The sequence below is a fragment of the Grampus griseus genome, assembly GCF_964374135.1.
Source record: "Grampus griseus genome assembly, chromosome: 4".
NCBI classification, from domain to species: domain Eukaryota; kingdom Metazoa; phylum Chordata; class Mammalia; order Artiodactyla; family Delphinidae; genus Grampus; species Grampus griseus.
This window is the reverse complement of record NC_138997.1, coordinates 20,361,219-20,388,372: the sequence shown is the minus strand read 5'-3', so window position 1 is coordinate 20,388,372 and position 27,154 is coordinate 20,361,219. Positions and strand designations below refer to the sequence as shown.

Genomic DNA, 27,154 nt, shown 5'->3' with positions numbered 1-27,154 from the left:
TCGAGGCTCCCAGTCAAGTCCCCCCCCTTATCCTTAAAGCTCCTCCCAGAGAATTTTAGGGCAGATAGACCCTGAGAGCTCACCTGAGCAGGTGTCCTCATTTGATAAAGGAGAATATGAAGCTCAGAGATGTTCAGTGACTTTCCCTGGGTCAAACAATCCCTAGAACCCCTGTGTCCTGTGTCCCCTTCCACCCTCTTTCCACTGTGTAATTGACCATCCCAGGTCTGACCAGGAGGGCTTTGTGGAAATCCTGTGGAACCAGGGCACATGCCACAGTCTAACCCTTGACAGGCTGGGATCATCCTTGAGCTTTTCAGTGAAGGGGAACTTTGTCTCTCCTCTGGGACTTTAGTATCCAGCACCGAGGCCACGGCTGCCCTTCTCTTAGATTCCACCCATAACACCTGCCATTGTGCTGGGGTGCTGGAGGGCCCTGTGGACTCCTGGAGCAATCAAAACTTTTTTAAAAGTGGGATCTTATATCTGAATTGAAAGAAAACTTTAATGGCAAATTATACATCCCGCACATGATGTTCCAGAGCTCCAGCTACGGGTGGAGGGTTTGTGGTGTATGCTTGTTTTCTGGGTGGGTTTCCATTTTGGCCATGGAACTGTAGTATTCTACTGCACATAAAATCAAAGTGAAGTTGTAAACACAACCCATGCCCATGGATTTTTGGTATTTGATTAAACAAGTCAGTTGTTCGCTTTTTTGTTCTGTTGGTTGGTTTGTTGGTTTTACCTGTGGCCGAGGATTCTCTAGGACTAATCAATTCTGAGCCCTGGAAATTGAACTGAAAACGGCACTCCGGGTTGTGCCATGCTGTCCAGTGACAGGCATAAGGCTCCACGTTCTTGAACCAGATCCCTGGACTTCCGTTAGTTTAGCAGCCTTGGCAATATATCTCACTGACCTCGTCACCCTTCCGTATCTGAGTCCCTTAGCAGAAAGTGAATCAGAGTATTCCAGACCTCTCTAGCTTCCTACCCAGGGTGTTTGTGCATCTGACTATGGAATATATTGGGGCCCTGTCCCCAGTGAGCCTCTGGGTCATGCTAAGAGCGAGGGGGACCCGGCAACAGCCCCAGGTATTTCCGTGGTGACGTGGCTGGGCCCTGTGGCAGGGGATGACCCCTCCATGTTGTGAGATATCTTTCAGCATTCTGTATAGTCAGCCCTCCAAATCCACGGGGTCCGAATCTGCAGATTCAACCAACCACAGATCAGAAATATTCAGAAAAAAAATTCCAGAAATTCCAAAAAGCAAAACCTGAATTTGCTGCGCCTGACAACTGTTGACATAGTACTTACATTGTATTTACAACTATTTACATAGCATTTACATTGTATTAGGTATTATAAGTCATCTAGAGATGATTTAAAGTACACAGGAGGGTGTGCATAGGTTATATGCAAATACACCATTTTATATAAGGGACTTGAGGATCCGTGGATATGGGTATCCGCAGCGGGGTCCTGGTACCCCTGAAGATACACAGGGAAGACTGTACATGGACATCCACTCCTGAGGGCTTATGTTTACTGGCTAATGGGGACTCAGTGGCTTCCTTCTTTGCTGGGAAATTCTCTACGACTATATCCAAAAAGGAATGAAAGATTGGCCTTGTCAGCCTGTTTTACATGCTTCTAAATATGAATTAAGAGGTAGTGTTCACTGGGCCTTACATAAAAAGTAAACTTCAGTAATGAGAACCTAAGGTAAATAAAGAAGGAAATCTTACTCTCGCTGGCGTTTCCTGTGTGTCACATGATGGGGACGTGAGACAGACTTAAAGTTGAATTCAGAGGTTCGTCATCCCCACCCCTGTATATAAAGGCTTCCAGCCATTTATACTCCATCTCAGCTTCCAGAAAAGGTTTGGTTGACTTGGAAGGATTTCATCATTTCTGATTGAGAAATTCTCTATGAAGATAGGGGGAGGATAAAGAGGAGGAAGTAAAGCAAATTAGTTGGACCAACGTAAAAGAAACTAAGCGTGTATTAGAGCAATGGTCAAAAGGTAAAGTAAGTGCAGAAATAGGCTCCTCAAGGCTTGGGGAAGCTCTCCCAGGTTGATAGATACCCTGAGCAGCAGGTTAGATCTGCTGGTCCTACTCCAGCATCAATCAGCCTGACCCTCCTGTTCTGATTTTAATCTCCTAGGAGCAGTCAACTCGGAGAGAAGATGCAGTTGTGGAAGCTCTTAAAGGAGCTGTGCAGGTTTAGGTGAAGTGTGTACTTGATCACTTGTACATTGTAAAGGAGGCGACCGGATCTGGGAAGCAGAGCAGAGGGGGTATTAAGCTGGCTAAACTAGAGGAAGAATTAACACGAGAAACTTTGGGGGAAAGTGGGGAGGGGTGGGCATTTGTGATGACATTATGGTAAGGGGGTCAGACCAGGCTTTAGCTTCTGGTAGAAAGGAATAGGAAACTGGTGATACCTTCCAGATGTTTAAGCAAAAATACTTAGGCTTTTAGAGGGGATGTGGGGCAAAAGATATGTGGCCCATAACCCCCATCTTAGAAGCCTCTATTGCTGTTGCCAACACGAATGGATTTATTCCTCACGAAAATGAAAGTTTCTCGTGAACTTCACTCTCATTCCAGGGTCTAGTTCCATATTTAGTTACCAACTTAATTTTTATCCTAAGCGAAAGGTGGTCATTTGTGAACAGGGATTTTTTTTCTCCGGAAGGGTGAGGAACTGATCTGACCATTAAGAAAGAACAGAATATGAGCTGAACATATAGGCCCGGCCTAAAGTTTCTAATTCCTCATTATTATTAATATTGATGATAATGATTGCAAACATTTATGAGCACTGGCTATATGCCGAGCAAGCACTGCTGAATCACGCTACCTGAGAGAAGTTTTGGTAAAATGAGCGAAAAGTTTAAGATCTGTGGAAAGGATGGTTTCTAATTGCTTCCAGCTTCCTTTATCTAGGTTACTGTGTGTGTGTGTGTGTGTGTGTGTGTGTGTGTGTAGCTGTGTTCACTGTGATGGAGGAAAGTCCCTTCGAGGCCCATACTTCTTCTAAGGCTCTTTTTATCCCAGTTTGTCCCCAACTCTTCTCAAAGTTAACAAAAGACCGGGACCACTTTTGTTTTTTGAAGTCACCAGGTGTATTTACAAACGGAAGAAATGCCAATAAGGTTTTTTATTTTTACAGCAGCAGAGGCATCTCATATGTTTTCTTTTTTTTTTTTTTTGAATTTTTGAATTTTATTTTTTTATACAGCAGGTTCTTATTAGTCATCCATTTTATACACATCAGTGTATACATGTCAATCCCAATCTCTCAATTCATCCCACCACCACTTTCCCCCCTTGGTGTCTATACATTTGTTCTCTACATCTGTGTTTCAATTTCTGTCCTGCAAACCGGTTCATCTGTACCATTTTTCTAGGTTCCTCGTATAAGCGTTAATATACGGTATTTGTTGTTCTCTTTCTGACTTACTTCACTCTGTATGACAGTCTCGAGATCCATCCATGTCTCAACAAATGACCCAATTTCGTTCCTTTTTATGGCTGAGTAATATTCCATTGTATATATGTACCACATCTTCTTTATCCATTCGTCTGTCAGTGGGCATTTAGGTTGCTTCCATGACCTGGCTATTGTAAATAGTGCTGCAGTGAACATTAGGGTGCATGTGTCCTTTTGAATTATGGTTTTCTCTGGGTATATTCCAGTAGTGGGATTGCTGGGTGATATGGTAATTCTATTTTTAGTTTTTTAAGGAACCTCCATACAGTTCTCCATAGCGGCTGTATCAATTTACATTCCCACCAACAGTGCAAGAGGGTTCCCTTTTCTCCACACCCTCTCCAGCATGTGTTGTTTGTAGATTTTCTGATGATGCCCATTCTAACTGGTGTGAGGTGATACCTCATTGTAGTTTTGATTTGCATTTCTCTAATAATTAGTGATGTTGAGCAGCTTTTCATGTGCCTCTTGGCCATCTGTATGTCTTCTTTGGAAATGTCTATTTAGGTCTTCTGCCCATTTTTGGATTGGGTTGTTTTTTTTTTTAATATTGAGCTGCATGAGCTGTTTATATATTTTGGAGATTAATCCTTTGTCCGTTCATTCATTTGCAAATATTTTCTCCCATTCTTAGGGGTGTCTTTTCATCTTGTTTGTAGTTTCCTTTGCTTTGCAAAAGCTTTGAAGTTTAATTAGGTCCCATTTGTTTATTTTTGTTTTTATTTCCATTACTCTAGGAGGTGGATCAAAAAAGATCTTGCTGTGATTTATGGCAAAGAGTGTTCTTCCTATGTTTTCCTCTAACAGTTTTATAGTGTCCGGTCTTACATTTAGGTCTCTAATCCATTTTGAGTTTATTTTTGTGTATGTGTTAGGGAATGTTCTAATTTCATTCTTTTACATGTAGCTGTCCAGTTTTCCCAGCACCACTTATTGAAGAGACTGTCTTTTCTCTATTGTATATCCTTGCCTCCTTTGTCATAGATTAGTTGACCATAAGTGCGTGGGTTTACCTCTGGGCTTTCTATCCTGTTCCATTGATCTATATTTCTGTTTTTGTGCCAGTACCATGTTGTCTTGATTACTGTAGCTTTGTAATATAGTCTGAAGTCAGGGAGTCTGATTCCTCCAGCTCTGTTTTTTTCCCTCTAGACGCTTTGGCTATTCGGTGTCTTTTGTATCTTTTTTTTAAAAAAAAGTTATTTTAAAAAAAAAAGAAAGCAAAGTTTATTTTAAAAAAAACGCAGTCTGGTGTAATTATATCATTCACAAGATAAACACAGGACTTAACAAAGAATATTAATTCATAATGGACTTAGAGCATTGTGATCTAGTTACAGGACACAACTTAAGCCATAAAATAGGAGGTACCTTTCAATCATATCAGGGTTTCTCAGTGACCCCCTGTAAAACCTTGTGTGAAGAATATATCTAAGGATCTTAGGCACTTCCCTGGCGGTCCAGTGGTTAAGACTCCATGCTTCCACTGCAGGGGGTACAGGTTGGATCCCTGATCTGGGAAATAAGATCTCACATGCTGCACGCAGCAGCCAAAAGAAAAAAAAAAAGAATATATCTGATGATCTGAACTGGAAGACCATTGTGGATGTAAGGCCTAGGGGTCAGTGGCCCCCCATCGCCACGTGCCCATCGGCCCTCCCTGACCCAGTGTGAGCCCCTGTCCTAGACTTGCTTACTCTAAGAACCTGGTTCTCAGCCCAAATCTCTAAGTGTGTAAAGCACCAACCCCAGATTTCTAAATGTTCCTCCTCTTTTTTCTCCTTCCTCATGGCCTCCCGTAACTCCACCACGACGGCTGGCTTAGCTCTGCTCTCGGGGCTGTGGTGAGGGCTGTCCTCCAGAGCCTCGCTGTGATCACACCCGGTTTGCCCACAGACAGGTTCAACCGTGAGAAAACCAGCAGAGCAGGCTGACACGGACCCTCCCTCCGGCAGCGTCTCCTGGGGGCCAGGGGCAATAGGGGGACCACTTTGTGGGAAGTGGCTCTTCCCAGGCATTCAGATGGAGCATCCCTGAGCCATGCTCCCAAGGCTGATGGACAGCATGGAGGATGTCCCCAAGCCTTCTCTGCACAGCAGGCCCTCCAGCTCCAAGCCTTCCTTCCCTTCTTCCTGTCTTGTAGTGGCTGCAGCAGAGAGCGCCATTTGGCAGCATGGTGGTGCTCTTGGCTGTAAACGGAAACATTGGCCTGACTCCCAGTGTAACACAAGACAGGTCTCTGCAGCAGTTATGCAGTCTTGGCTGTGATGACTTCATCAGAAAGGGGAGGGGGGAAGGGGCCATGAAAGAGAAAGGTACAGCATGGGGGAACAGTAGCTCGGGAGGGAAGATTTCCCAGCAGCTCTGCTGAAGACAGCTGAGACTCCTTCTTCCCCCTCTCGATTTTTAAATCAAGGGGGAAACAAAGGCAGCAGGCGTCTGGGTAAAAAGCCTAGTTCCTGGAGCCACTGACAAACCACTTGCAGTCGTGTCGGGACAGTGGTCACTTGGATGCGGGCAGATGCGGTATCCACCTCTGTGGGGCAGGTTTCAAGCCCCTGGGCTGGGTTTTCTTAAGCCCTGTGGAGGAGGCTGCCTATACAGGTCAACAGCGGTTTTCACTCATCTCGCAAGTTCTTAAACTCTAAAGGCTGGGCTGGTTCTGCCCCTGCTCTGTGATTTCGAGCCTAGAATGGAGAAAAACCCCAGAGAGCAGGGTGAGGCCCAAAGGATTCTTGGAAGATGGCAGTCCCCTCGGAGCCTCCTCTGGCACTTGGGGGCTCTGTGTTGAAGCAGCAAAAAGCTAGCCTAGTTACTGAATCTGTAGCCAAACCCAGTTTGTTCACATTCATGCCATGTCCAGGTCTTGACAGGAGAACTACCCCATTAAGGATGTCTGTGGCACACTCCACAGTGTGAGTGGTGGAAATAGTCCAGATCCCGGGTACAGCCTGAGCCCCTCTCAAACTCGCTACGTTCCATTCCTGGTCTGTTGAGCCTAAATAATCTTAATGAGGTTTTGGGGGGTTTTTCGGGGAGGCAGGGAGGTTGTATTATAGTTTAATGAATCCTCTAAATGTTGGCCATTTAGGTTGTTTCTTTTTTTTTGCTACTCAAAACCATGCACGCTATTCAAGATAAATCTTTGCACAAAGCTATGAATATTTCCAGGAGACGAGTCCTTAGAAATGGAATTTCAGGGTATGATGTACTCAAGTCTTTGATCATTCTGTCCCTCCACCCTGGAACCCCTTCCCCTCTTGGTTACCTGAGCCACTCCAAGACATCGCTTCCTCTGGGAAGCCTTCAGTCCCCTCCCCAGGCACAGTCAGGTGCTTCCTGGCGGAAGGCCCAGAGATGTGTCCCCTTCAAAGATGCCATGAGCTGCTCAGGAACTAAGGGATCCTCACTCCACATCAGAACTGTGGACTCCTTGAAACCAAGTAAATAGGCCCTTTTTCTTTTCTTTCTTTTTTTTTGTCAATCTAAAGACTTTAGAGTTTTAGAGCATGAGACTTAATATTTATTTGAAGTAATATGTTCATAACAGAAAATTTGAAAGAGTATGAAAATAAAAATCACTTAAAATCCTCCCCTAACATGATGGTTCTATGGCTACTATTCTAATAACTGCCTTTTCTTCCCCTCTTCACTGTATATTGTAAGCTTTTTTTTGATTAGATAATCTGAAAGGCATGATTTTTATTGGCTGCCTAGCATTCATGGTATGGATGTACCATAATTTATTTAATCAAGCTCCTATTGTTGCACACTAATGAACTTCTAACCAGTTTAGAGTTGCTTTGGTGGTGGAATTAATCACAACAAAGGGATCAGAAGGACTCTATAATTTACATCAAAGGCAGAGGAAAAGCATAACTCTCAAAGTTGTGTTTCCACTGGAGGAACCTATGGTAACTATGTTCAAAGCACTGATAAGGACAAATGGTATTTTTGTTGTTTTTACCTCCAAGTAAGTCCTTGAAAAACTGACCTTCCTGCGGCTGACGGCACTCTCCCATCTTACTCTGGACCAGCAACTTTAACCCTTTCTTTCATCTTCAGCAGAAGCTCTGGTAGCTTGGAGAAGCAGTCCATTACAAGGGTTATCTTTTCTCTCTGGTCATTCCTGATCTTGGTCTAAGCTACAATTCATCATAGACCATTAGTTCAGTTCAGCAAATATTTATTCTGTTGCAACCGTGGACCTAGCTCTGTGCTGATGCTGGGAGCCTCATAACAGAAACCTAAAGACCTTGCAGGAATGTTGCCATAAGGTAATATCCTACCAGAAAATTACTGCTTAGAAGCATTTGGAAAGCTGGAACTTTCTACCTCTCCTATGTTACTTAGTAAGAAATAGTGGTACACTCATGTATATACCATGATCATGAGCATGGAAAATATATTACTGCACTGGGTAGGGAGCTGAGAAGAAACACAGAGACACATCAGAATATTAACATGGCTGCCTGTGAGTGTTAAAAATGAATGTTGCCTTTTTAAAATACTTTTAGAGAATATTTTTAAATTTTCCCCGTGATCGGGGGCAAAGTCAGCAAAACGTGCATTTGTTAAAGAGTCAAAAGTCTGGGTAGAGGGCTTCCCTGGTGGTGCAGTGGTTGAGAGTCCGCCTGCCGATGCAGTGGACACGGGTTCGTGCCCTGGTCCAGGAGGATCCCACATGCCGCGGAGCGGCTGGGCCCGTGAGCCACAGCCGCTGAGCCTGCGCATCTGGAACCTGTGCTCCGCAACGGGAGAGGCCACAACAGTGAGAGGCCCACGTACCAAAAAAAAAAAAAAAAAAAGTCTGGGTAGGAATGCCATCCATCCTGCTCACTGAGAATCTAGAAAGAAAACCAAGTTTAAAGGCTTAGACCTCATTATCTTAGGAATTAAGCTAGAAGCAGAGCCATAGCACTTCCTTCCCCCTGACTTTCTAAAGCTGCATAATCAAGAGGTTATAGCAATAATAGTGATAACAAGCTATGTGTTACGTGCCAGTCACTGGACCCTCGATGGAGCTGAGTCTCTACCCAAGCCTGTTGGCTTCCCCCAATGTAAACTGCTCCTTCTTAGAAGCCGAACAAAGATCTCTTCTGAACCCACTTAGCAGGCTTAGCACTGGGCCCCAAGTTACTGCCCTGTCTGTGATAAGCTTCCTAAATCGGTAAACTGCCTCAAACCTCAACTGTCTTGGCAACACAGCCACTACACATCATAAAACACTTTTTTTTAATCCAAATTTCTTCAATAATCTGCTGAAGAAGCAGATTATCTTGGGGTGGGCCTATTGGGGCTCTGCTATGAATTTATTACAAGCAACTCTCCAAACCCACATTGAAAAATTATCCTGGACAAGCACAAAGAAAGTCTGTAAAAGCAGCCACCATCCTGAAACCAAGTTTCTGCCCTGACACTTGATCAACTTCAAAGAGAATTCTAAGGTTTTGTTTTATTTTGTTTCTTCCTTCCATTTCTGGTTGAACGGTCTAATCTTATGCCCTTCCTTTAAATGTCAAAGTTGATACCACAGAGGCATCCTAATTTGGGGTATCAGGCAACATATAAAAAATGATGTATATTTTTGTGCTCTTTCAGCTTCATCCTTTGATCCCAATAGAGTGTCTACCTTTTTATTTTATGCCCATTCCTCTCCCCCCACCCCACCCCTTCCCATTTCTCATTACTCCAGAGTCCTCTTGGGTGGTCTGCTCAATTTAGACCAGATGCATGTTCTGGTCAGTGGAAAAGTCAGAATCCCAAAGACCACCATCAGCTGTGGGACATCAGGCAAGTTATTTAACCTCTCAAGAGACTCGGATTCTTTTTAATCAGCAAAATGAGTTTTAAGTACACCGGAGAAAACACTGAGCTGAGTGTTTTGCATACAGTAGGTGCCCCATGAGTGTTACTTCCACTGTTGCTTCTGGTCGTCTTCTTGTTTGAAGAGGGGACTTTCCTCAAATCATAGCTTTCCTACCTTATAGCGGACCAGGGGACGGGAAGTCTAGTGATGTTTGATGCTTCCTCCCTGAGTAAGGGAGGGAGTTTAACTGGCTTCACCCCTTCCTTGCTCTCGGCTGTGCCTCCGGAGCAGAGCTACAGGAGCACCGACCTTTCTGGAAGAATCATGGCATAGGCTCCTTTCGGAATTCTTGAGTTTACATTGCTTGCACAGCCCTCTGAAAATTAGAGAGTTCTGTTCCAAATGCAGAAGAATTGGCAATAGAAACTTAAGTAACTCAGCACTCTGACTTGCTTTTGAAAGTGCAGGGTTTGCAATCTAATCACAGAGAGCGCTGATACCCCAGGTTGCAGTCAGTGCCCATAAACCAGGATTATTTGCCCAGTGAGTCTCAAAACGTGGGGCATGGTAATTATCGAAGGGCATGTTAAATTGCTCCTAAAGACTCTGGTTCAGGAGGCTTGGAGCAGAGCCTGAGAATTTGCATTTCTAACAAGCTCCCAGGTGCTGGTCCTGGAGCCACGCTTTGAGAACCCCTGATGTAGCCCTCATGGTTCCCCAACAGCCCACACTTAAATTGGAAGAAGTTTTAGCACCTTCTTAGCCATTTTCCCTCTATAGCTTATTTATCTCCAAAGTTTCCGTTGTCGAGGGAGGAGTCCTATGGATAGGATTTCCGTTTGAAGAGGTGGGGACTGAGACCCAGAGGTCAGATGGCCCCCTGAGCCTCAGGAAGCCAGTTCACCACCCTGAGCCCCAGGTTGTCACAGCCGGATGCCTCCAGCCGGCTCTGCAGTGGGTGTCGGATTCTCTGACATGAATGTACTGAACTTCCCAACAAGTGTGAGGTTCTGCGTGAAACGTCAGCTTCCACCTTTGAAAAGACTTCCTCCTTCTGAAACTTAAAACTTGAACAGTACCTTTGCAGGAGAAGACCCCTGACAGTGGTGAGAGGTTGGACAGAGAAGCGGCTTGTTGTATAGAATCTAGGCAAAATTCCACTGGGGCTGGATTTTTTTTTTTTTAATTGATCCACTTCAGTGTGTGTGAAAAGCACAGGTCTGTCTTCTGGGACATGCTTTTTGTTTATGTATTAATTTTACTTCTTCCTACCGTGAACTACCCTCCTGTCTCCCCCCAGTGCCCTCCGGCTCCCACTTCCTTGCCGGCGACCGGCCCACACGACGTGGCGGGGAGGGGGAGGTGAAATGCGCCCCGGGGAGCGCGCAGCGGCCTCCCAGGTTGCGGAGCAGCGCGCAGGCCGAGGATCTCGGGGCCCCTGGGCGGCTCGGCCGCCGCACGCCCTCCCTCCGCTGCCCCTGCCCGCGCCCAGACCGCCTAGTCGGTTTCTTTGTTAAGGACGCCTGCGCGGAGACGCATCTTCGGCCCCGGCAGGGGCGCACGGGCCTCACTCCTGACTTCTTAGAGCCCCCTAAGGACTTGTAAGCATATACGCTCGAGTCGAGAGGCTAAATTACGCCCCAGGGGGCTTTTTAAGTAAAATCCTAAATTTCATTTAGGCTGTTCGTAAGCCATGCGATGGCAAAGACACTAAGCCCAGGCTCGCCCCCCGGCGCGGCCCTCACCGCGCAGGCTTCGTGCAGCCCGGGTTACGGAGAACGCTGACCCTCTCGGACACTCCGCCCCTGGGTCTGGGGTACGCCACTGTCCCTCCCCTCTCGGGTCGCCAACGCCCCCATCACCTCCTCCATCTCCCGGCCCTTCCGTTTCCTTCCACGGCCTCCCCCACCCACACGAGAAATCTCCCTCCCCTCGGGCTGGCAGCAAGGTCGGTAATAAGAAACCAGTTCAGTGTCAGTCGGAGAGAGGAGGGAGATAACCCCAGAGATACACGGCAATGGAGAGAGAACTCATTTTGTGTAAAGAGGGCCTCGAGTCACCAGGGAATTCCTGGATTGTCTCAGGCTGTCGTGTGTGATGTCCATCACGCCGTGCGCACACCATCTGCTCGGTATTATGCTCTCAGTTGCCAGGCTACCTGCTATACGCAGTAACACTTGACTGCCTGGCTCCACGCTCGTAGCGTTAGCCCAGACGCGCGGGGCCGGGGGGACCGGGTGGGGGAGGAAGGCGAGTCCTGATTAAGCCATCTGCAGGCTGGGAGGGGGGGCGGGGGGGACACGCCACGCGGGCGAGCGGGCGGGCTGGCGGCGAGGACCGGGCTGACACCACCATCTGCTGGGGCCGAGGAGGAACAGCAGCTGTTCCTTGTTTCCCCCGACGCAAGCACCTGAAAAAACGCCGAAGCCCCGAGCATCCTCCAGCCAGTTCTCCACTAAGCCCCTGCACCCCAGTCCCAGTCACCGCCGGAAGCCTCTTGCAATCCCCCCTCCAAGGAGCCAGCAGTCTTTGGTCCACCGCCAGCAACCCCGGCCCCTCTTACCCAAACACGAGGCATGTTCTTGAAAACACGTAAGAGAAAATAAAGCTTCCTTACGCACAGATTTATAAATAAACAGATGGCTACTCTTGAGAGATTTTTACCACAGCTGCTTTTTGAAGTAAAAACTGCCTCTTTGAGGGAAGTAGGGTGTTTTTTACACCTCTGACCTATCTCCAGCCCTTAGAAAATTGCTAAGATCTTTTCCCTAGAAGAGAAGATATGTAAAATAGGTTCGTTGGTTTTGATTTTTTTCCCCCTCCCTTTATTTTACTGAAGAGTGAGAGGTTTGGGGAGTAATGAAGATCTATGTAGTCAACTGGATTTCTGAGAGGAAGAGGCTGAATTAAGATTCTGGGTAGAAGGCAAGGGAGGTCGTTGGGCAGGGGGTGGAGTGGAGAACAAGCTAGTAATTAAAACTAAAAATACTGCATCATTTGGCTTCAAGGCATTACATTTCTGGTGACGAAAGCCCAGCCTGGTTTTCTCTGATTGCACGCACAGTGTGTGTCCTCCTTAGAAACAAGAGCGGGGGCTTGAAATTCTGAAATTCGACAGACTAATGCTCATTAAGCCCTCTCAGACGGGGGGTTAAAATCCACCATGTCATGTGCATCAGCTAATGGCCTCAGCCAGCTCCATTTGTAAGGTGTCACTCGGCACGTCTTCACACTTGGCATACACACCTGAGGCTGGGGCTCTGGGTGTCACTCACCCGCGGTTGAATGCAGCAGAGCTCAACCTAGGCTCACAAATGTTTCATAGGGAGGGCAGTCCTGCAAAAGTGCACATAGCCCTCCTGCCTCTCGGTCTTCAGGTCTTTGGTGAGAAACCTGAAGGCAAAATCTTTGAGAGGGAACCATTGGGGGACATATATAACCCTGGGAGGTAATAATCAGACTATCCCTTTGGGAAGGGTTTTACGCACTGTGCTTTAGAAGTTCAGCAACACCCCGCCCCATCTGAAAGGAGAGCGTTCCTATGAAACCTTTCCTAAGCCGAAATGGCTTACAGTGAAGAAGCAAGCACCTTAGGACACATCTTGCTAAGAATGTGCGAAATAAATAGAGAGAGAGCACAGATGCTCACACAGTTCAAAGCTACGGCAGCTTGGTGCTGAGCTGCTGAGTGTGGTTCCTGGGGAAGGAGCTTGGTGTTGCCACGCTTGTTACTGGAGGAGCCTGCTGTCTCTACAGTCACTCTGCAAAACAAACACTGAACGCTACCTTAGATTTTCACCTTCTTTTGTAAAAGCGAAAATCCTCTTCAGATTTCTTCCAGTTACTAAAAACAGATACTAGTGTAGGTGTTTCATAAAAGGGGAGTGGCGTAAATTGAACTCTTGAAAAGTGGCGGACTTGTATTTCTTTTTGGTCTAGGAAGACAGGGACTAGATATGCTTAGATGAATCTACATCCTCACCTCATTTGCCTCTCCCTTTCTTTCTGGGTGGAGAGAAGGCTGGGAGAGCAACCCATCACTACTTACGGCTCCTGGGCAAGCTCACCAGGTACTTGATGGCTAGTCTCACAGGACAAGAATATCTCAAAGTGTACAAAGATAAACGGGGCCAGCCCAGACCAGTCCTCTCATAAAACCAAGCCAAAGAGAACTTGATCTTCCCTTGGGTCTCATTTTCTTTCCAACTCCCTCCTCATTATCAAAATTGGAAAATATCAAATATTCTGAAATACACAGAAAAAACTGTATATCTGTATTTTCACTGATTGGTCAACTATCTGCACTTCCGTGTGAATTCGTTTGCTAAAGTGTTAAGTCAGTCAGCCATTTGTCTCCAAAGGTGGCAAGAAACAGCTCCATCCCATTGGAAGGAAGGGTTTGGAAAACAGGTGGCAAGTTTGGGGGGGAAAGGAAAGAGTGAAATATCTTGACCTCTGCAGGGATCAGTCATAAAGTAAACTTTTTGGTGGCATAAAGTTCCAGGCATTGCTGAGTATAAGGTCTTTTTATTATTAATATCTCATAGCTCTCTACCTAATAATTGTCTATGTACAGAGAAAATACACAAAGACAAGAAGTTTTAATTTCAGTAACACCACACTTACCATTTGAAAAATAGAACACAGTGTATTTATGGGAGACATACTATATACTTAGTCTACAGGCAATTCTTAGGCACATGCTTGGCACCGTGGACCCGTTGTCTGGGAAAGGCCTATGCTTGTGGAAGGAATACTGAATTTAGACTCAAAGTCAGTGTTCCAGTTCTGCAAGTTCTGGTTCTTCCATTTGCTAACTGTGTGACCTGGGCCACCGCACTGATTAACCAAAACTTCTTGAGCTGTTGTTTCCCAGATGAGAGGAGTAAAGGGGTTTTGTTTGGTTTTTTTGTTTTGTTTTGTTTTCTTTGGGTGCTGATGGGAGGGACGAAGAGTACCTGAAGATGTGGGTTTCGGTGTACCTGGAAAGAAGGACGTGAATGGCTGAGCTCCACACAGTAGCGGGAAGGGGGGTCCAACAAGCCCAGGCTATGGGGGCTCCAATGCAGGGCTGCGTCTCTAGGAGTTGTGTCAAACACGACTCTCTGTTTTGAGAGGAAACTGCCCACGTGACTGACTGTACCAACACTGAAGAGGTAGCAAAGCAAAAAGAGGACAAATATTAAAATCCAGTTTGACTGCACCCTGTTTTTCATATAGGATGGCTCAGAAGAGGTGGATAAAATTCATGTTCACAGAGCAGGCTAGTGGCATGCATTAATGAAGGAATGCATTAATAATGATGGAAATACCATTGCAAATAAAATGTGATAACTACTACACATCCATTTAAGGTAGTCACTTGCCTGTAGACATCGGTGTAGTCTTAATTCCCTTCACCCCATATAACTGGAAATAATAACCAGTGTGGAAAAAAAGAATGAATATCTAGATTTTACAATGAGGAAATTTTTTTTAATCCAGTTTAACTGGATACAAAAATGTAAATACTGTAGAGTTATTCACATTCGTTTCTCATGATCTAAGTCTCATAATTGTGCCTCATGATATGACTGTGTATGTCCTTACACGTATACCCATTTAACTTGTGTACCTCTCAGCAGCTTCTCTTTGTTCAGACTAATTACTTGAAACTTCAGTGAATTAAAAGAAACCTTTCTGTGAAATGTTCAGACAATACTTTGCCATTACCAGCTATGCTTGATAGAAGGAACAGGAAAGAATGCATCGAGAAAGTACATCTTACGGTCACAAACCTACTTTTCCCATCAGCTGCTTTTCCCCAATGGTCTACACCGTCGGGCTGTTACTTCCCCTCTGAGTACAGTCTCCGAGTAGTGGCTTGGGCTGTGTGTGAGGAGTTCTCTAACACTTTACCTCCTGTTCCTTAAGGACCAGTCCTTAAAAGTTGCCATCATTTGATTTGACTGACGGACACATAATTATAGAATCAAGAGACCCAATTCAACCCCCCGCGTTTAAGTTATCCCAGACACCTGAGACCCAATTCTATCTTTAAAGATGTTGGGAGATTTCGTATCTTTGGTCAGGGTAACACACTCCTACTTCTCACCATCAACAATTCTCACTAGCAGGATTTTTTTTTTACACATGTTAAAGCTTTCAAATGTCACAATTAATTAGAATTTCATCAAATAGCAATCTGCTGATGAATCACTTCCAGCAGTCTTCTGTGAACGTCTCTCCTACTAGCTAAGAAGCGCAGTTTAGCCAGGCAGGCAGTAAGGATGAAGAGGTAAGGTGAGGATGCCTCATTCCAGACTTACAGATTGCTAGCTGAAAATGCGGTTCTTGTTCCTTAGCCAGTCCCATCAGAAACAGACTGGACCGGGTCTCAGATTTTCCCAGAGCCGTGCTCTATTACTGTTGCCCTGTAGCCTCTCCAATCCCGCCTGTGGTAAAGCCAGGTTTGAGGACCACTGGGTTCTTTTTATGGAAATGTAATGTGTGCCTCTCGGGATCCCGTAGGTCCCTAAGCCGGGCCCTACCCCATCCCCCTAACCCCTGTGCTTTCCTTCAGAGGTGGAGTGGCTGCATTCTCTTCTCTTCCTGTCCTTCCAGGAGCAGCATCCGGTCGGGCTTCCCCGGACCACGGGCCCCATGCAGTCCTCCGTACCCCCGGGCTCTGGCGGCATGGTCTCCGGAGCTGGTCCAGCGGGGCCCAGCTTCCTGGGCAGCCAGCCCCAGGCAGCCCTCATGAAGCAGATGCTCATTGATCAGCGGGCCCAGCTGATGGGGCAGCAGAAGCAACAGTTCCTGCGGGAGCAGAGGCAGCAGCAGCAGCAGATTCTGGCGGAGCAGGTAACTCACGCCCGTGGTGTGATCCATTCGTTCGGCAAACGCTTATTCAGTGCCTGGTGTCTGTGAGGGAGTCTCAGTTCATGTCCTTCATCAAGAAATTCACAGGCCAGCATTTCCTGAGATCACAGAAGAACCTGCAGAATGTAGACCTTTCCGTCAGTTAGGCTTTTTCTTCGAATGAATTAGTTTGTTCTGAAAAGACAGGCTTCCGCCATCCATTTGAAGACCCAATTGCCAGAGACCGTTCTTCAGTTCAAGTCTGGCTCTTTTCTCGTGGCTTCTGGTACAGGGGTCTGTAGAATCAGCATGGGGGGCGAGGGTGGAAGGGGGCTGGCTCACGTGCTTCGTAAATTCTGGTATTTCCAGCATGAAGAAAAAAGAAAATAATTCAGAGAACTTTGCTTCTTGGAGGAAAGTGTCAGAAGGAGGGATTGAGAAGAATTCTTACAGAATTGGTCATGAACAATGGAACAGGAACAATAGCAGAATAATAGGGCCCACAGAACTACCTGGAAACCTGAACTCGGGGTCACAGAAAGGGTGCAAACTTGAGAAAATTCCCAGCAGCTTTGAACACAGCTCAGGAAATGTTTGAGTTAAAGGCCTAACACAGAGAAAGCTTTGCCTTAGGCGTCTTTGACAACCCTTGACATATATAATTCCTCCAGCTTTGAAAGAAAGCCTTCCATGCGGGCTACTCCTCTCAGTTCCAGTGTGTTTTGTTTTTCGAGGTGCCCGTGCCTGATTTCGTGTTATCTCGGGAAAGGCCTGAGGACTTCCCCAGGAGTCCCTGGATGCCTCCCGTGGGGGCCTATCCAGCACGTCTCACCCTTCTATTATAGGAGACGTGAGGCTGTCATCTAAGGCTCAAGGCCCACAATTACCCTTCTAGAATGTTTCTAATAGGATCAGAATTTTGGAAATGTATTAAGCATCCTCCACCATATCTATAGGAGAGGTTGTGTAGGACACGAGACACGTCGAGGTCCTTAGTAACCAAGGGCAGCAGTTCAAAGTAACACCAGTCATCCCCCAAATAGAAAAATTGTACTGTTGAGCACAGTTCACTTATGTTCCGTTGTTCGCTTTTGTTCTTGAACAGCTGTGTAATTATCTCCCTTTTTACTGAGGTCAGTCAGCTTCCCGGCAGCTCTTGTACAAACAAACCTCTATCCCTCTCACCCTGCATAAGGTGTGTGACAAGGAGCCATGCTCGTATCTCTCAGACAGTGATAAATGGAGCTGCCGAGGGGAAGCTGGGCTTTGCAGATCCGCCCCTCAGCCAATCCCAGGAAATTTCAGGTGTGCCTGATACTTGGAGGGATGGTCTTCGATGTCTGTGCTGTGACCAAGACACAAAGGGGAGTCGGGGTAACCAGGCCAAACTCAGCTGTGCCAGCCCAGGGGTGTCCCCACTTGGAAAGGTCAGCCAGCCCCGGGAATGAGGGGGAAGGCGGGAGACCGGGAGCATTGCTTTCACAGGATGGTGCCCACAGACCATGAGGTGAGAGAGTGCGGGACCCCTCAGAACCCGGGACACGGAAAGACAGACATAGGGCTCCTCAGAAGAGATGAGGAAATGGGAAACTGCAAAAAAAATGAGTATAGGGCTTCCCTGGTGGCGCAGTGGTTGAGAGTCCGCCTGCCGATGCAGGGGACACGGGTTCGTGCCCCGGTCCGGGAGGATCCCCACATGCCGCGGAGCGGCTGGGCCCGTGAGCCATGGCCGCTGAGCCTGTGCGTCCGGAGCCTGTGCTCCGCAACGGGAGAGGCCACAACTGTGAGAGGCCCGTGTACCGCAAAAAAAAAAAAAAAAAAAAAAAAAAAAAAAGTATAATTCCTTAACGACTGTGTGTTCCGGGAGCTGAAGAGGGACCAAGGAGAGAACAGTTCACTCTGGGTCACATCCTTTGCTTATGGTATGATTTTGGAAAAGCCACCTAACCTGTCTCCTCATCTGCCACATAAGGTTTTCCTGATCTCCCAGCCTTCCTCCTGATGCTCAGCATGAGTAATGCGTGTAAAACCCTTCGGAAACTGCACAAGGTGTGGATCTGCCACTTGACCCTGGGGTAACAGAAGGTAGTGTACGAGCTGCAGCCACACGTGCCAGCCATCCTGTGGGACTAGCCCAGAAGTAGGTCAGAGGGATGTAGCATCTCACCTGCACCTGGGGAAAGTGCTTATTGATGCCTACACTTTTGAGGTTGAATGTGGCCATATCAACGCCAAGCTGATTTCCTTGGTCCCTGCAGCGGCAGTGAAAGCATCCTGACACTTTCAATTTTGCCAAGAGCGTACTGGGAACACTTGGGTTTCCGGAAAGGACATGTGAGGGAAAACAGAAAGACTGGGGATATCTTGCGTATCTTTGGAAACTTTCAAATGGTTCTCAGTGGACTTAGAAATCAGAACAGAGCAAGTTGAAAGCAGGTGTGAATTAACATTTAATGCGTTATTCTCAAGAGCACAGAGCGTGTCAAATCCCACCCATTCACAAAGGTTCAACGGAATCTGGAATTTTGGATCTGAAAGAAACATTGAGGATCATGGAGTCCCTTTATTTTACACACGAGGAGACTGAAGCCAGGGAGCTTACATGATTTTTTTCAGAGATCGCAGAGCTAGAGAGGGGCAGAGCCAGGACTGGCACCTGGGCCCCCTGACTCCCCCAGGCTACCCCAGGGCTGATGCCCAGTTTTAAGTGGGACAGTTAAATTCTTACGTAATATGGGAAGTTTGACTTCTGAGAAGCTTTTAAATGCTCACCTTACTCTCAGGAATGTTCTTAGATTGCTGCCTAAAAGATTAGCATGGTTTCTTGTCTACGCTGTGTCTATACAATTAATTCATTGCAACGGTTTCGTGCAAAACACCGCAGGATGGGGTGAACAGAGGCCCTTCTTTTCTTTGGTTGCCCGTGCTGGCTGGCCTTGTCAAGAAAAAGAAAGAAAAAGAAAATTATAGAGCTGCCCAGGAACAAAAACAAGAGGAAAAAATAGAGATAAACACATGGGTTAAGAAGTGGTCAATGTGTGTTATTTTTATAATGAACACTGTAAAGAGCGGGGCCCTCGCTGTCTGCTTTCCTAGCCCTCGCAGATGAGAGGTGCTTGATGCATATTCCACAGCTGCAGAGGAGGCCAGATGACATGCCGAAGGTCACGCAGCTACTTGATGGCAGACCCAGAACGAAAACCCCTTTCTTTGCTCCTTCCACCTCACTCTTACTTTCTCTCCCTTTTCACATACAGCACGATAATGATCATAATAGCCTTCCCTGTATATTGGTAACAGCGCCGGCAGTGCAGAAGCCTCGTGACTGGAAGAAGAAAAACTAAAACGCAGGCCTCCTGGCTCCTGGTGTACGTGGAACCCCACGCGGTTTCCTCAAGGCAGTAAATGCTGTATGTTTGACTTGTGGAGATGTATTTTGCAGGCAGGGTGGCTTCCTGGGAATAAAATGAGCCCTTTTTTTAATAGGCCCTGAGAATCTCATCTTCCTATACCCGAAGCATCTATTTTAGGTCCTTAAAAGTTAGCTGCTTGTCCGTTTGAACTCGGTACCCACCGTGCTGAGGAAAGCACGCAGGCTGACATCGGAAAAGCAAAGTCAGAACTGCCTCCCTGGCTACACCTCCCTCATAAGCCAGCAGGTCCACACAGCAGAAAGGCCACAGATGTTCACCGAGGATGTTTGCAGCAGAGGGGGCTCTGACAGCCGAAAGCCAGAAGCAGCCTAAGCAGCCACCCCTAGTAGCACGGGCAAAGACATCGTGGGATGTTCTTATGGGGGGAATACTACTCGACAGTGAGAATGAATGGACCCCACTGCAGGCATCACCGTGGATGGAGCTCCCAAACGCGATGAAAACAGGCTCAAGTACATTGTCTCAGGCCACTTCTCTGAAGCACAGAAGCAGATATAAGTAACCTGTTGCTAGGCTGGGATAGTGTGCCCACGGGTCAGGTGAAGGGCAGTGGCTGGGAACGGGCAGGAGGGGCTTCTAGCAGCATTCTGCGTCTCGACCCACGAGCGTGTTCCTTTGTGAAAATCCGTCGCACGGGGCACGGATGCTACACGCTTGTGCCCTGACCTGTATGCGTGTTATTCTTCAGTACAGAGTTCAGTTTTTGAAAACCCCTTCCTCAGAACAGCCAGGAGATCTAACTGTGCGCCTCCTCCCGCCCCGCCCCCCCCGGCCCTCCTTGTCCTATCGTTTCAGCAGCTGCAGCCGCCACAGTTACCCCGGCAGCACCTCCAGCGGCCACGCAACCCGTACCCAGTGCAGCAGGTCGCCCAGTTTCAAGGTGAGGCCGGTGCACACCTCTGCCATTGTATCCCTTCCAGTGGGCAAGTGTAAGTGAATGTAGAGCCAGTGACAATGCCACGGCTGCTGTGTTTGTGTCCAGGTAATATTAAAAATATTTAAGAACTGATGATGCCAACCAATCAGAATCCCAGGCGTTAACCTTTGGGTCGCTGGGCCCCAGAGAGGTCCTGGTGGGGCCGGGGCGGGGGCGGGGTGGCGGTGGGACTGGGACTGGAGCAGCTGTTCTTTACCAAAGGTACGGAAGTATTTCGGTGGTTTAACAACCAGCAAAGACATACTGGTGCCGACTGACCTAATATCAGCCCTGTTTACGTCTGGGTCGTCATCTCAGTGGCCATGGGGAGGAGTGGGGGGAATCCCGTGTCACATCTTTCTTGCTAATCCCAGCAGGTCAGCTGACCAAAGCCCTCACTTCCAGCAACCTAGGTAAAAGAATCTGGCTTTCGGCAACCACTAATCTCTGCTGAACATAGAAGACAAATAGGGACTTGAGTTTGATTGGACTTTCTTGATCCTGCCGCCCTTTGCACAAATCCTGAATCATGGCCCCAGGAGCAATGGGTGCACTGTTTGTGTGGCGTTGCCATTTCTCTGTAAAGTAGAAGGTCCACTCAAATATCAATCGCTCCCATCTAGAGATGGGAGCCCCTGTGGGTCTTGTATGGGGTGGAGGATGAGTCTGAGGACCCTTCCCAATCTCATCCACAGTTTTCAGGGGGCCACAGGGGTCATGAAGCAGCAGAAATCCTCATTCCTGTCCTCTGTCCTTTTTGAAGACCTAGATCAATGCATCCTAATTTCTCAAATGTTACCTATCGCTTTGACAATCTGCCAGAAGCTATGAAGCCCCTTGCACAGAAATATCCATATATATAAATAAATACAAACTTTGTGGATCATTTCACAAGTGTTACCCTTTTCCATAGACTGTGGGTGAAAATTCTGTGATCTAGGGTAGCCTTTTTCGGTCTTTGGGTTGCAACACTCAAGTAGGTTGTGAAGATGATTGGCCACAACCAACATTTTTTAACGAAATAATAGAAATGATTGGAGTGTATCATAATTAGGGCAACTTTTGTTTCTGTCCTAAACCCACATGTGTATGTACTGTGAGTTATGGCTTAAGGAGTCTGAAAGCCACTGATGTTCACGGCCAGATCTCCCTGAAGATTGCCTGTGGACCCCCTGGGGCTTGAGCCGCTATCACCCCCTCCCATCCCTGGGACATTTATATCACTTCAGATCCCTTTGGACTCGACACAGGGAAGGACAAAGGGAGTTTGTTCTGTGCACTAAATTAGTGCCAATATTCTTTGAAGAATTCTGTTTCTCACTTGGTCAGTGGTGGGGAGGAGTGGGAAATAGTCATTGTTACATGCGTAGTTTTTGTTGCAGACCCGGAGCCCTCTTTTGTACCTGTGGCTCTCAGACTGACTTGAGCCTGCATCAGATCACCAGCACAGCTGGTTCAAAACAGAAGCCCGCCCTCACCCCCAGAGTCTCTGATTCAGTAGGTCTGGAGCAGGGCCTGAGAATTTGCATCTCTAACAGTTTCCCCACAGTTGCTGTTGCTACTGGCCCGGGGCCATACTTTGGGAACTGGTGCTTTGTATTATGAACTACTTTAAACCATTAAATCTGATAAACCTGGTATTGTGTCCCTTGAGTTTTCTAGGTTCATAACCCATGTATTATTTTTTGGAATACAGGGGCCCACCAAAATTTAGTAACTCCTCTATGTTATGAGTTATTCTGAATGGTTTGGGTCCAATTTAAAAGTTCTACTCTTTGAACTTTTCTAAAACCCCAAATCACAGGTAATCAACCTAGAAAACTTAGCTCCACTTAGGCCAAACAACCAGCGACATTTTAGGTTTCCTAAGCTGGTTGATATGATAACTTTTAAATTTTTCTTCTGTATTTTCATGTAATTTTACTGACATCCTAGATATCATAATGTTATGTATCTGGGAAAACAGCAAATTGATAGATAAAAAATATTGTCCTTGGAGAGAAGTTCTGTTAGGAATAATTTGTCTGAGACCTACAGGTCCACTGACCACTACAGTTTTCAAAGGTTTTAAAGACGCACTTTCTCTTGCTGAGTTCTGTGTCTCTGGGCAATGTTACATGCCTAGGGGAAAAGCTTATTTTACATAAATATAGACTTCTTGTGAGTGAAAATAGAACACAGACCCTTTTAGGGAAAAAATTGCATGTTACCGTCTCTGTTTGAATATGGAAAATTTTCTTTGACGTTGTGATGTTAACCAACAGACAAGAAAATTAATTTGACTACAGTATCTCACAGTAGTATCTTAGACAAAAATAAAAAAGAAGAAAAAGTAGTCCATGTTTAACATACGTAGTTGTCAGATAAAGACACGTTAATTCTTTGAAGGCATTTGAATTTTTTTCCTTTGTATATTTAAAATCACCCAAGTTCATAAAACCAGATTAATATGAGGTTTTTTGTTTTTCTTAGGTTGAAAATATGGTGCTGACTGCTGATATTAAAAGGTCCTTTTTTTTTTAATAAGAACTACATCTGGATAGTGTAGTCATGGACATCAAGTAAAAATAAAGGTTGGCTTGGATTAATGGTTCAATACTTCTTAAGAGGCACTGTAGCATTTTTGCCCTCTAAAGAAAGGAAACTATTTCTCATTCACAAAATTAGTCCAGTCAATATCTAATCCCTCAACATATTTATTCTAAGTTACAACAAAAATGTCCGAAATATGAAAGTCCTTTCATCTGTTTCCAGCAGCCTGTTTTATGTAAAGTGGGTCTATCCAATCAATCTCTGAGTCAGCAATATTTTTCCCTTAAATTTTTTTATAAGCAACTCAATAACCCATTTCACCACAGTTGATCAGATTGGCCATGTAGTCAATACAAATTTAGTTGTTAAGGTCACAAAGCTTCATAACAAGATTGCGAGTTGCAATATATACCACCATCCAGTGTTTAATCAGGAACTTTTTTTAAAAACTCCACTTAGATACAATTAAGCTCAAAACAAAAAGTTGAAACGTTTCTAGGGATCTCCCCCCAGATCTTTCTGCTTTCCCCACAGTAACCATTCCATTTTTCAATTCAGCATGATATTGATCTCAAGCCACAAAAACTTGTCATAATCAAAATTCCCATAATTTTCTTTCTTAAAGAAAGAAAGAAAATATGGAGACATATTTGCTGCCCAGAAATCAATAACCCAATCAGGAAGACAAAAACACACTTCAGTTATCTGCCAAGGTGCCAGGCTTAATAAGGTTACACTATTCTCATCTGGTTTCTCATCCAGGTTCCAGGTAGGATCAAATTTGCTTATAGTATCGATTGGCTCCCATGCTGCACCTTTTTTAAATGTCCAGGAAAAAAACTATTTTTCTTTTTTTCATAGACTTAATCATTAGCAGGTACACAGAAAAATCCATTTCTGTGCACCTCCTAGCCCTTGACAACATTGACGGGTTCTAGGGGTGACATTTCTATTCTCTTGACTGGTTTAGAAATTTCCCGGAAACGTGTAAAGAAGGACTCACTCAAATGTCTAGTTAGGGTTGAGTGACTTGGCATTGATATTCTGGTCAACTTTTAAGCAGCGTCATTAAAACTGCCTTAGTGGTCATTGCTGATTTGAAGGAGTGGCCTTTGTGGGAGAAATGCATAAAGTTCATTGCCAAGTAGCAAGTAGGAGGATGGTTTCTTTTTCTAACTCAGGAAGCTGGCCAGTTCGCACCGACATATTATGATTCAGAGAATCTGGAGCATGTGGAAGTCTACAGAGTGGTTCCAAGAAATGTCCCATCTGTCGAAATAGCTTCTTAGCAGAAGCGATAGCCTTTAACCTCTCAAATCCTACTCAAGTCTTAGGGGAAATTAGCCTAATGGCCTTTATTGATAGTATTCTCTGCTGAACCATATTCCACTTCACAAATAGGATATGCAAAGTGATCAGCCATTTCTGCCTAATTTAGCCCAGGAGGTGAATTTCCTCTCACCTCCAAAACGATGGTATCTTATTGGTTGAGGATGGCATCATATCAAGACGGGTGAGAAACGATTTGTTTCTGAAATGTGAACAAAAATAATATCAGGGTATATCAAATAGAAAAGTCAACTACAAAAGCCTATGTACTTCATGGTCCCAGTTTTCATGTGTCTATTTATATATTAATGTAAGTTAGCGGTGGTCATCTCTGGACGATGGGAATGACCTTAATTTTCATCTTTATGCTTTCCACTATTTTCCAAATTTTTTACAATCAGCATATGTTACAGTCAGAAAAATAATACTCTGGTATTTTTAAGGATTTATTATGAGTAGCTCCTTTCATCTAAAAGAATTCTGTCAGTCCCAAAGAAAAGTCCAACAACTTGTTACCATACATTGCTTGTAGAGATGAGTGAACGGGTGTGTCCTTTTCTCCCTGCAGGGTCTCCCCAGGACATAGCAGCCGTGAGAAGCCAGACAGCCCTCCAGAGCATGCGAACTTCACGGCTGATGGCACAGAACGCAGGCATGATGGGACTGGGACCCTCCCAGAACCCAGGGACGATGGCCGCAGCAGCCCAGTCGGAGATGGGGCTGGCGCCTTATAGCACCCCACCTACCAGCCAACCGGGAATGTACAATACGAGCACAGGAATGACCCAGCTGCTGCAGCACCCAAACCAAAGCGGCCTGAGTATCCCACACAACCAAGCCCCGGGGCCGCGGCAGCCCACCCCGGGGCAAGGGGTTGGGATGGTGAGTGGTTTTGGTCAGAGCATGCTGGTGAACTCGGCCATCACCCAGCAGCACCAGCAAATGAAGGGGCCGGTAGGCCAGGCCTTGCCCAGGCCCCAGGGCCCGCCGAGGCTGCAAAGCATTATGGGAACGGTCCAGCAGGGAGCACAGAGCTGGCAACAGAGGAGCTTACAGGGGATGCCTGGGAGGACTAGTGGAGAATTAGCATCATTCAACAACGGCGCCAGCTACCCACTGCAAGCTGGCCAACCGAGGCTGACCAAGCAACACTTCCCACAGGGACTGAGCCAGGTGGTGGATGCGAACACCGGCACGGTGAGAACCCTCAACCCAGCTGCCATGGGTCGGCAGATGATGCCACCGCTCCCGGGGCAGCAAGGCACCGGCCAGGCCAGGCCAATGGTCATGTCTGGCCTAAGCCAGGGCGTTCCCGGCATGCCAGCGTTCAGCCAGCCCCCGGCACAGCAGCAGATGTCCAGTGGCAGCTTTGCCTCGAGCAGCCAGGGCCAAGGCTATGAGCGGAACCCCCCTCAGGACATGTCATACAGTTACAGTGGCGACGCAGCCGGGGCGTCCTTCCCCAGCCTCTCGGACAGTGCCGACCTCGTGGATGCCATCATCAAAGGTGGGCCAGGGGACGAGTGGATGCAGGAGCTCGATGAATTGTTTGGAAACCCCTAGTCAAGAGGGGCCCCGGCAGCCACAACTCTAGTGGTTAAAGCTTCAGCCGTGAAAGAGAAACAGGATGTTGCATCATCCTTGTTTTTTTGTTTATTTGACCTGCGTAATCTGAGCAAAACTGCAGCCGGCTGACAGTGGAAGATCCAGGTGCCAATCCACAGCCCCGCCGGGCCTCATTTCACCTGATTTTCACACAGCAGTCAAGACAGACGCTCTGCGAATCCCGCTGCGAAAGAGGGGGACGCACCATAGACAGGTGGGGAAGATGATTCCGTAGCCCCTCTGCTCGGCCCTCCCTGTGATTGTCCGGCCCAGCAAGAGCCGCTCTGGCCAAGACAGACTGCTGCCTGACCTGAGGTGGCCGTCAGCCCCTCCTGGCCCTGGTCCAGAGGCTGTAGCTTTGGAGACACAAAGGAGAGAGAGCCCGGGACTGAGAGTCCCACGGAGCCTGCTGGGTGGTGGCACAAGCCAAGAGCACACGTCAGAAAGGCGCTGAACTCCGGCTACAAAGAGATGTCAGGCTTCAAGACATGCTATTGGGTCTGGAGGGTGGGTGCAAAGAACAGTGAGATGTCACAGGAAGACACAGAATCGTACAGGCCTGTCTCCTGCCCGTGATGACCCTCAGGAATTTTAGAGCGACTGCCTCACAGGGTGAGCTTGGAGAAGGGTCCTGGCAGTCCCGGGCGGGCAGCCCTCTGCTGGTGACCGGGGTGGCCGTCACTCTGGGGCGTTGAGCTGGAGCCTCCTGAGGACCCGACAGGACCCAACACATCTTGGCAGTTCCCATCTACTCCTGGAGGCCGAGGATGGAGAGGCCCCGGCTGGACGCTCTGTGTCCGCTAGCACGGCTGCCTTTCTCCCCGGTCCCTGCCCTTATTCCTCCTCGCCTCTACCCGAGCCTGCACTTGCTCTTCCTTGCAGAGCAGCCAAGGAGAAATGAAGTTTTTGTCTTCAGGGAGCCCGGGCAGAGGGGAAATAGGTGCAAGGAGAACTTGGACAATGCCTGAAATGCAAAGGTGACGCTGGAGTCTCCTTTCTCTGCCTGGAACTAAGTGGCCACTCTGTGCTTCTGGGACACCGGGGAGGACTGGCCTGGACATCGCTGGCTCTGGCTCCCTTTGGGAAAAGCCCAGGGGTGATGCTCTAAAGTCAGCCTGGCCCTTCATCCCTACCCACCAGAAAGACAAATCTCACACCCTGAAAACTGAGGAACTGAAAAATCAGTTGC

General features: G+C 46.9%; 1 protein-coding gene across 1 annotated transcript in view; it reads left to right on the top strand.

Moving 5' to 3' along the window:
- The window catches only part of MAML3 (mastermind like transcriptional coactivator 3), a gene marked incomplete at both ends in the record, with an annotated part of 434,681 nt that extends 408,758 nt beyond the window's left edge, over positions 1-25,923 (top strand). The window contains 3 exons of the mRNA XM_082653383.1: positions 15,913-16,152; positions 20,379-20,463; positions 24,929-25,923. Of these exons, the coding sequence (XP_082509509.1) occupies positions 15,913-16,152; positions 20,379-20,463; positions 24,929-25,923 (1,320 nt within the window). The remainder of the gene's footprint in view (positions 1-15,912; positions 16,153-20,378; positions 20,464-24,928) is intronic.
- Between the last annotated feature and the right edge of the window lie 1,231 nt (positions 25,924-27,154).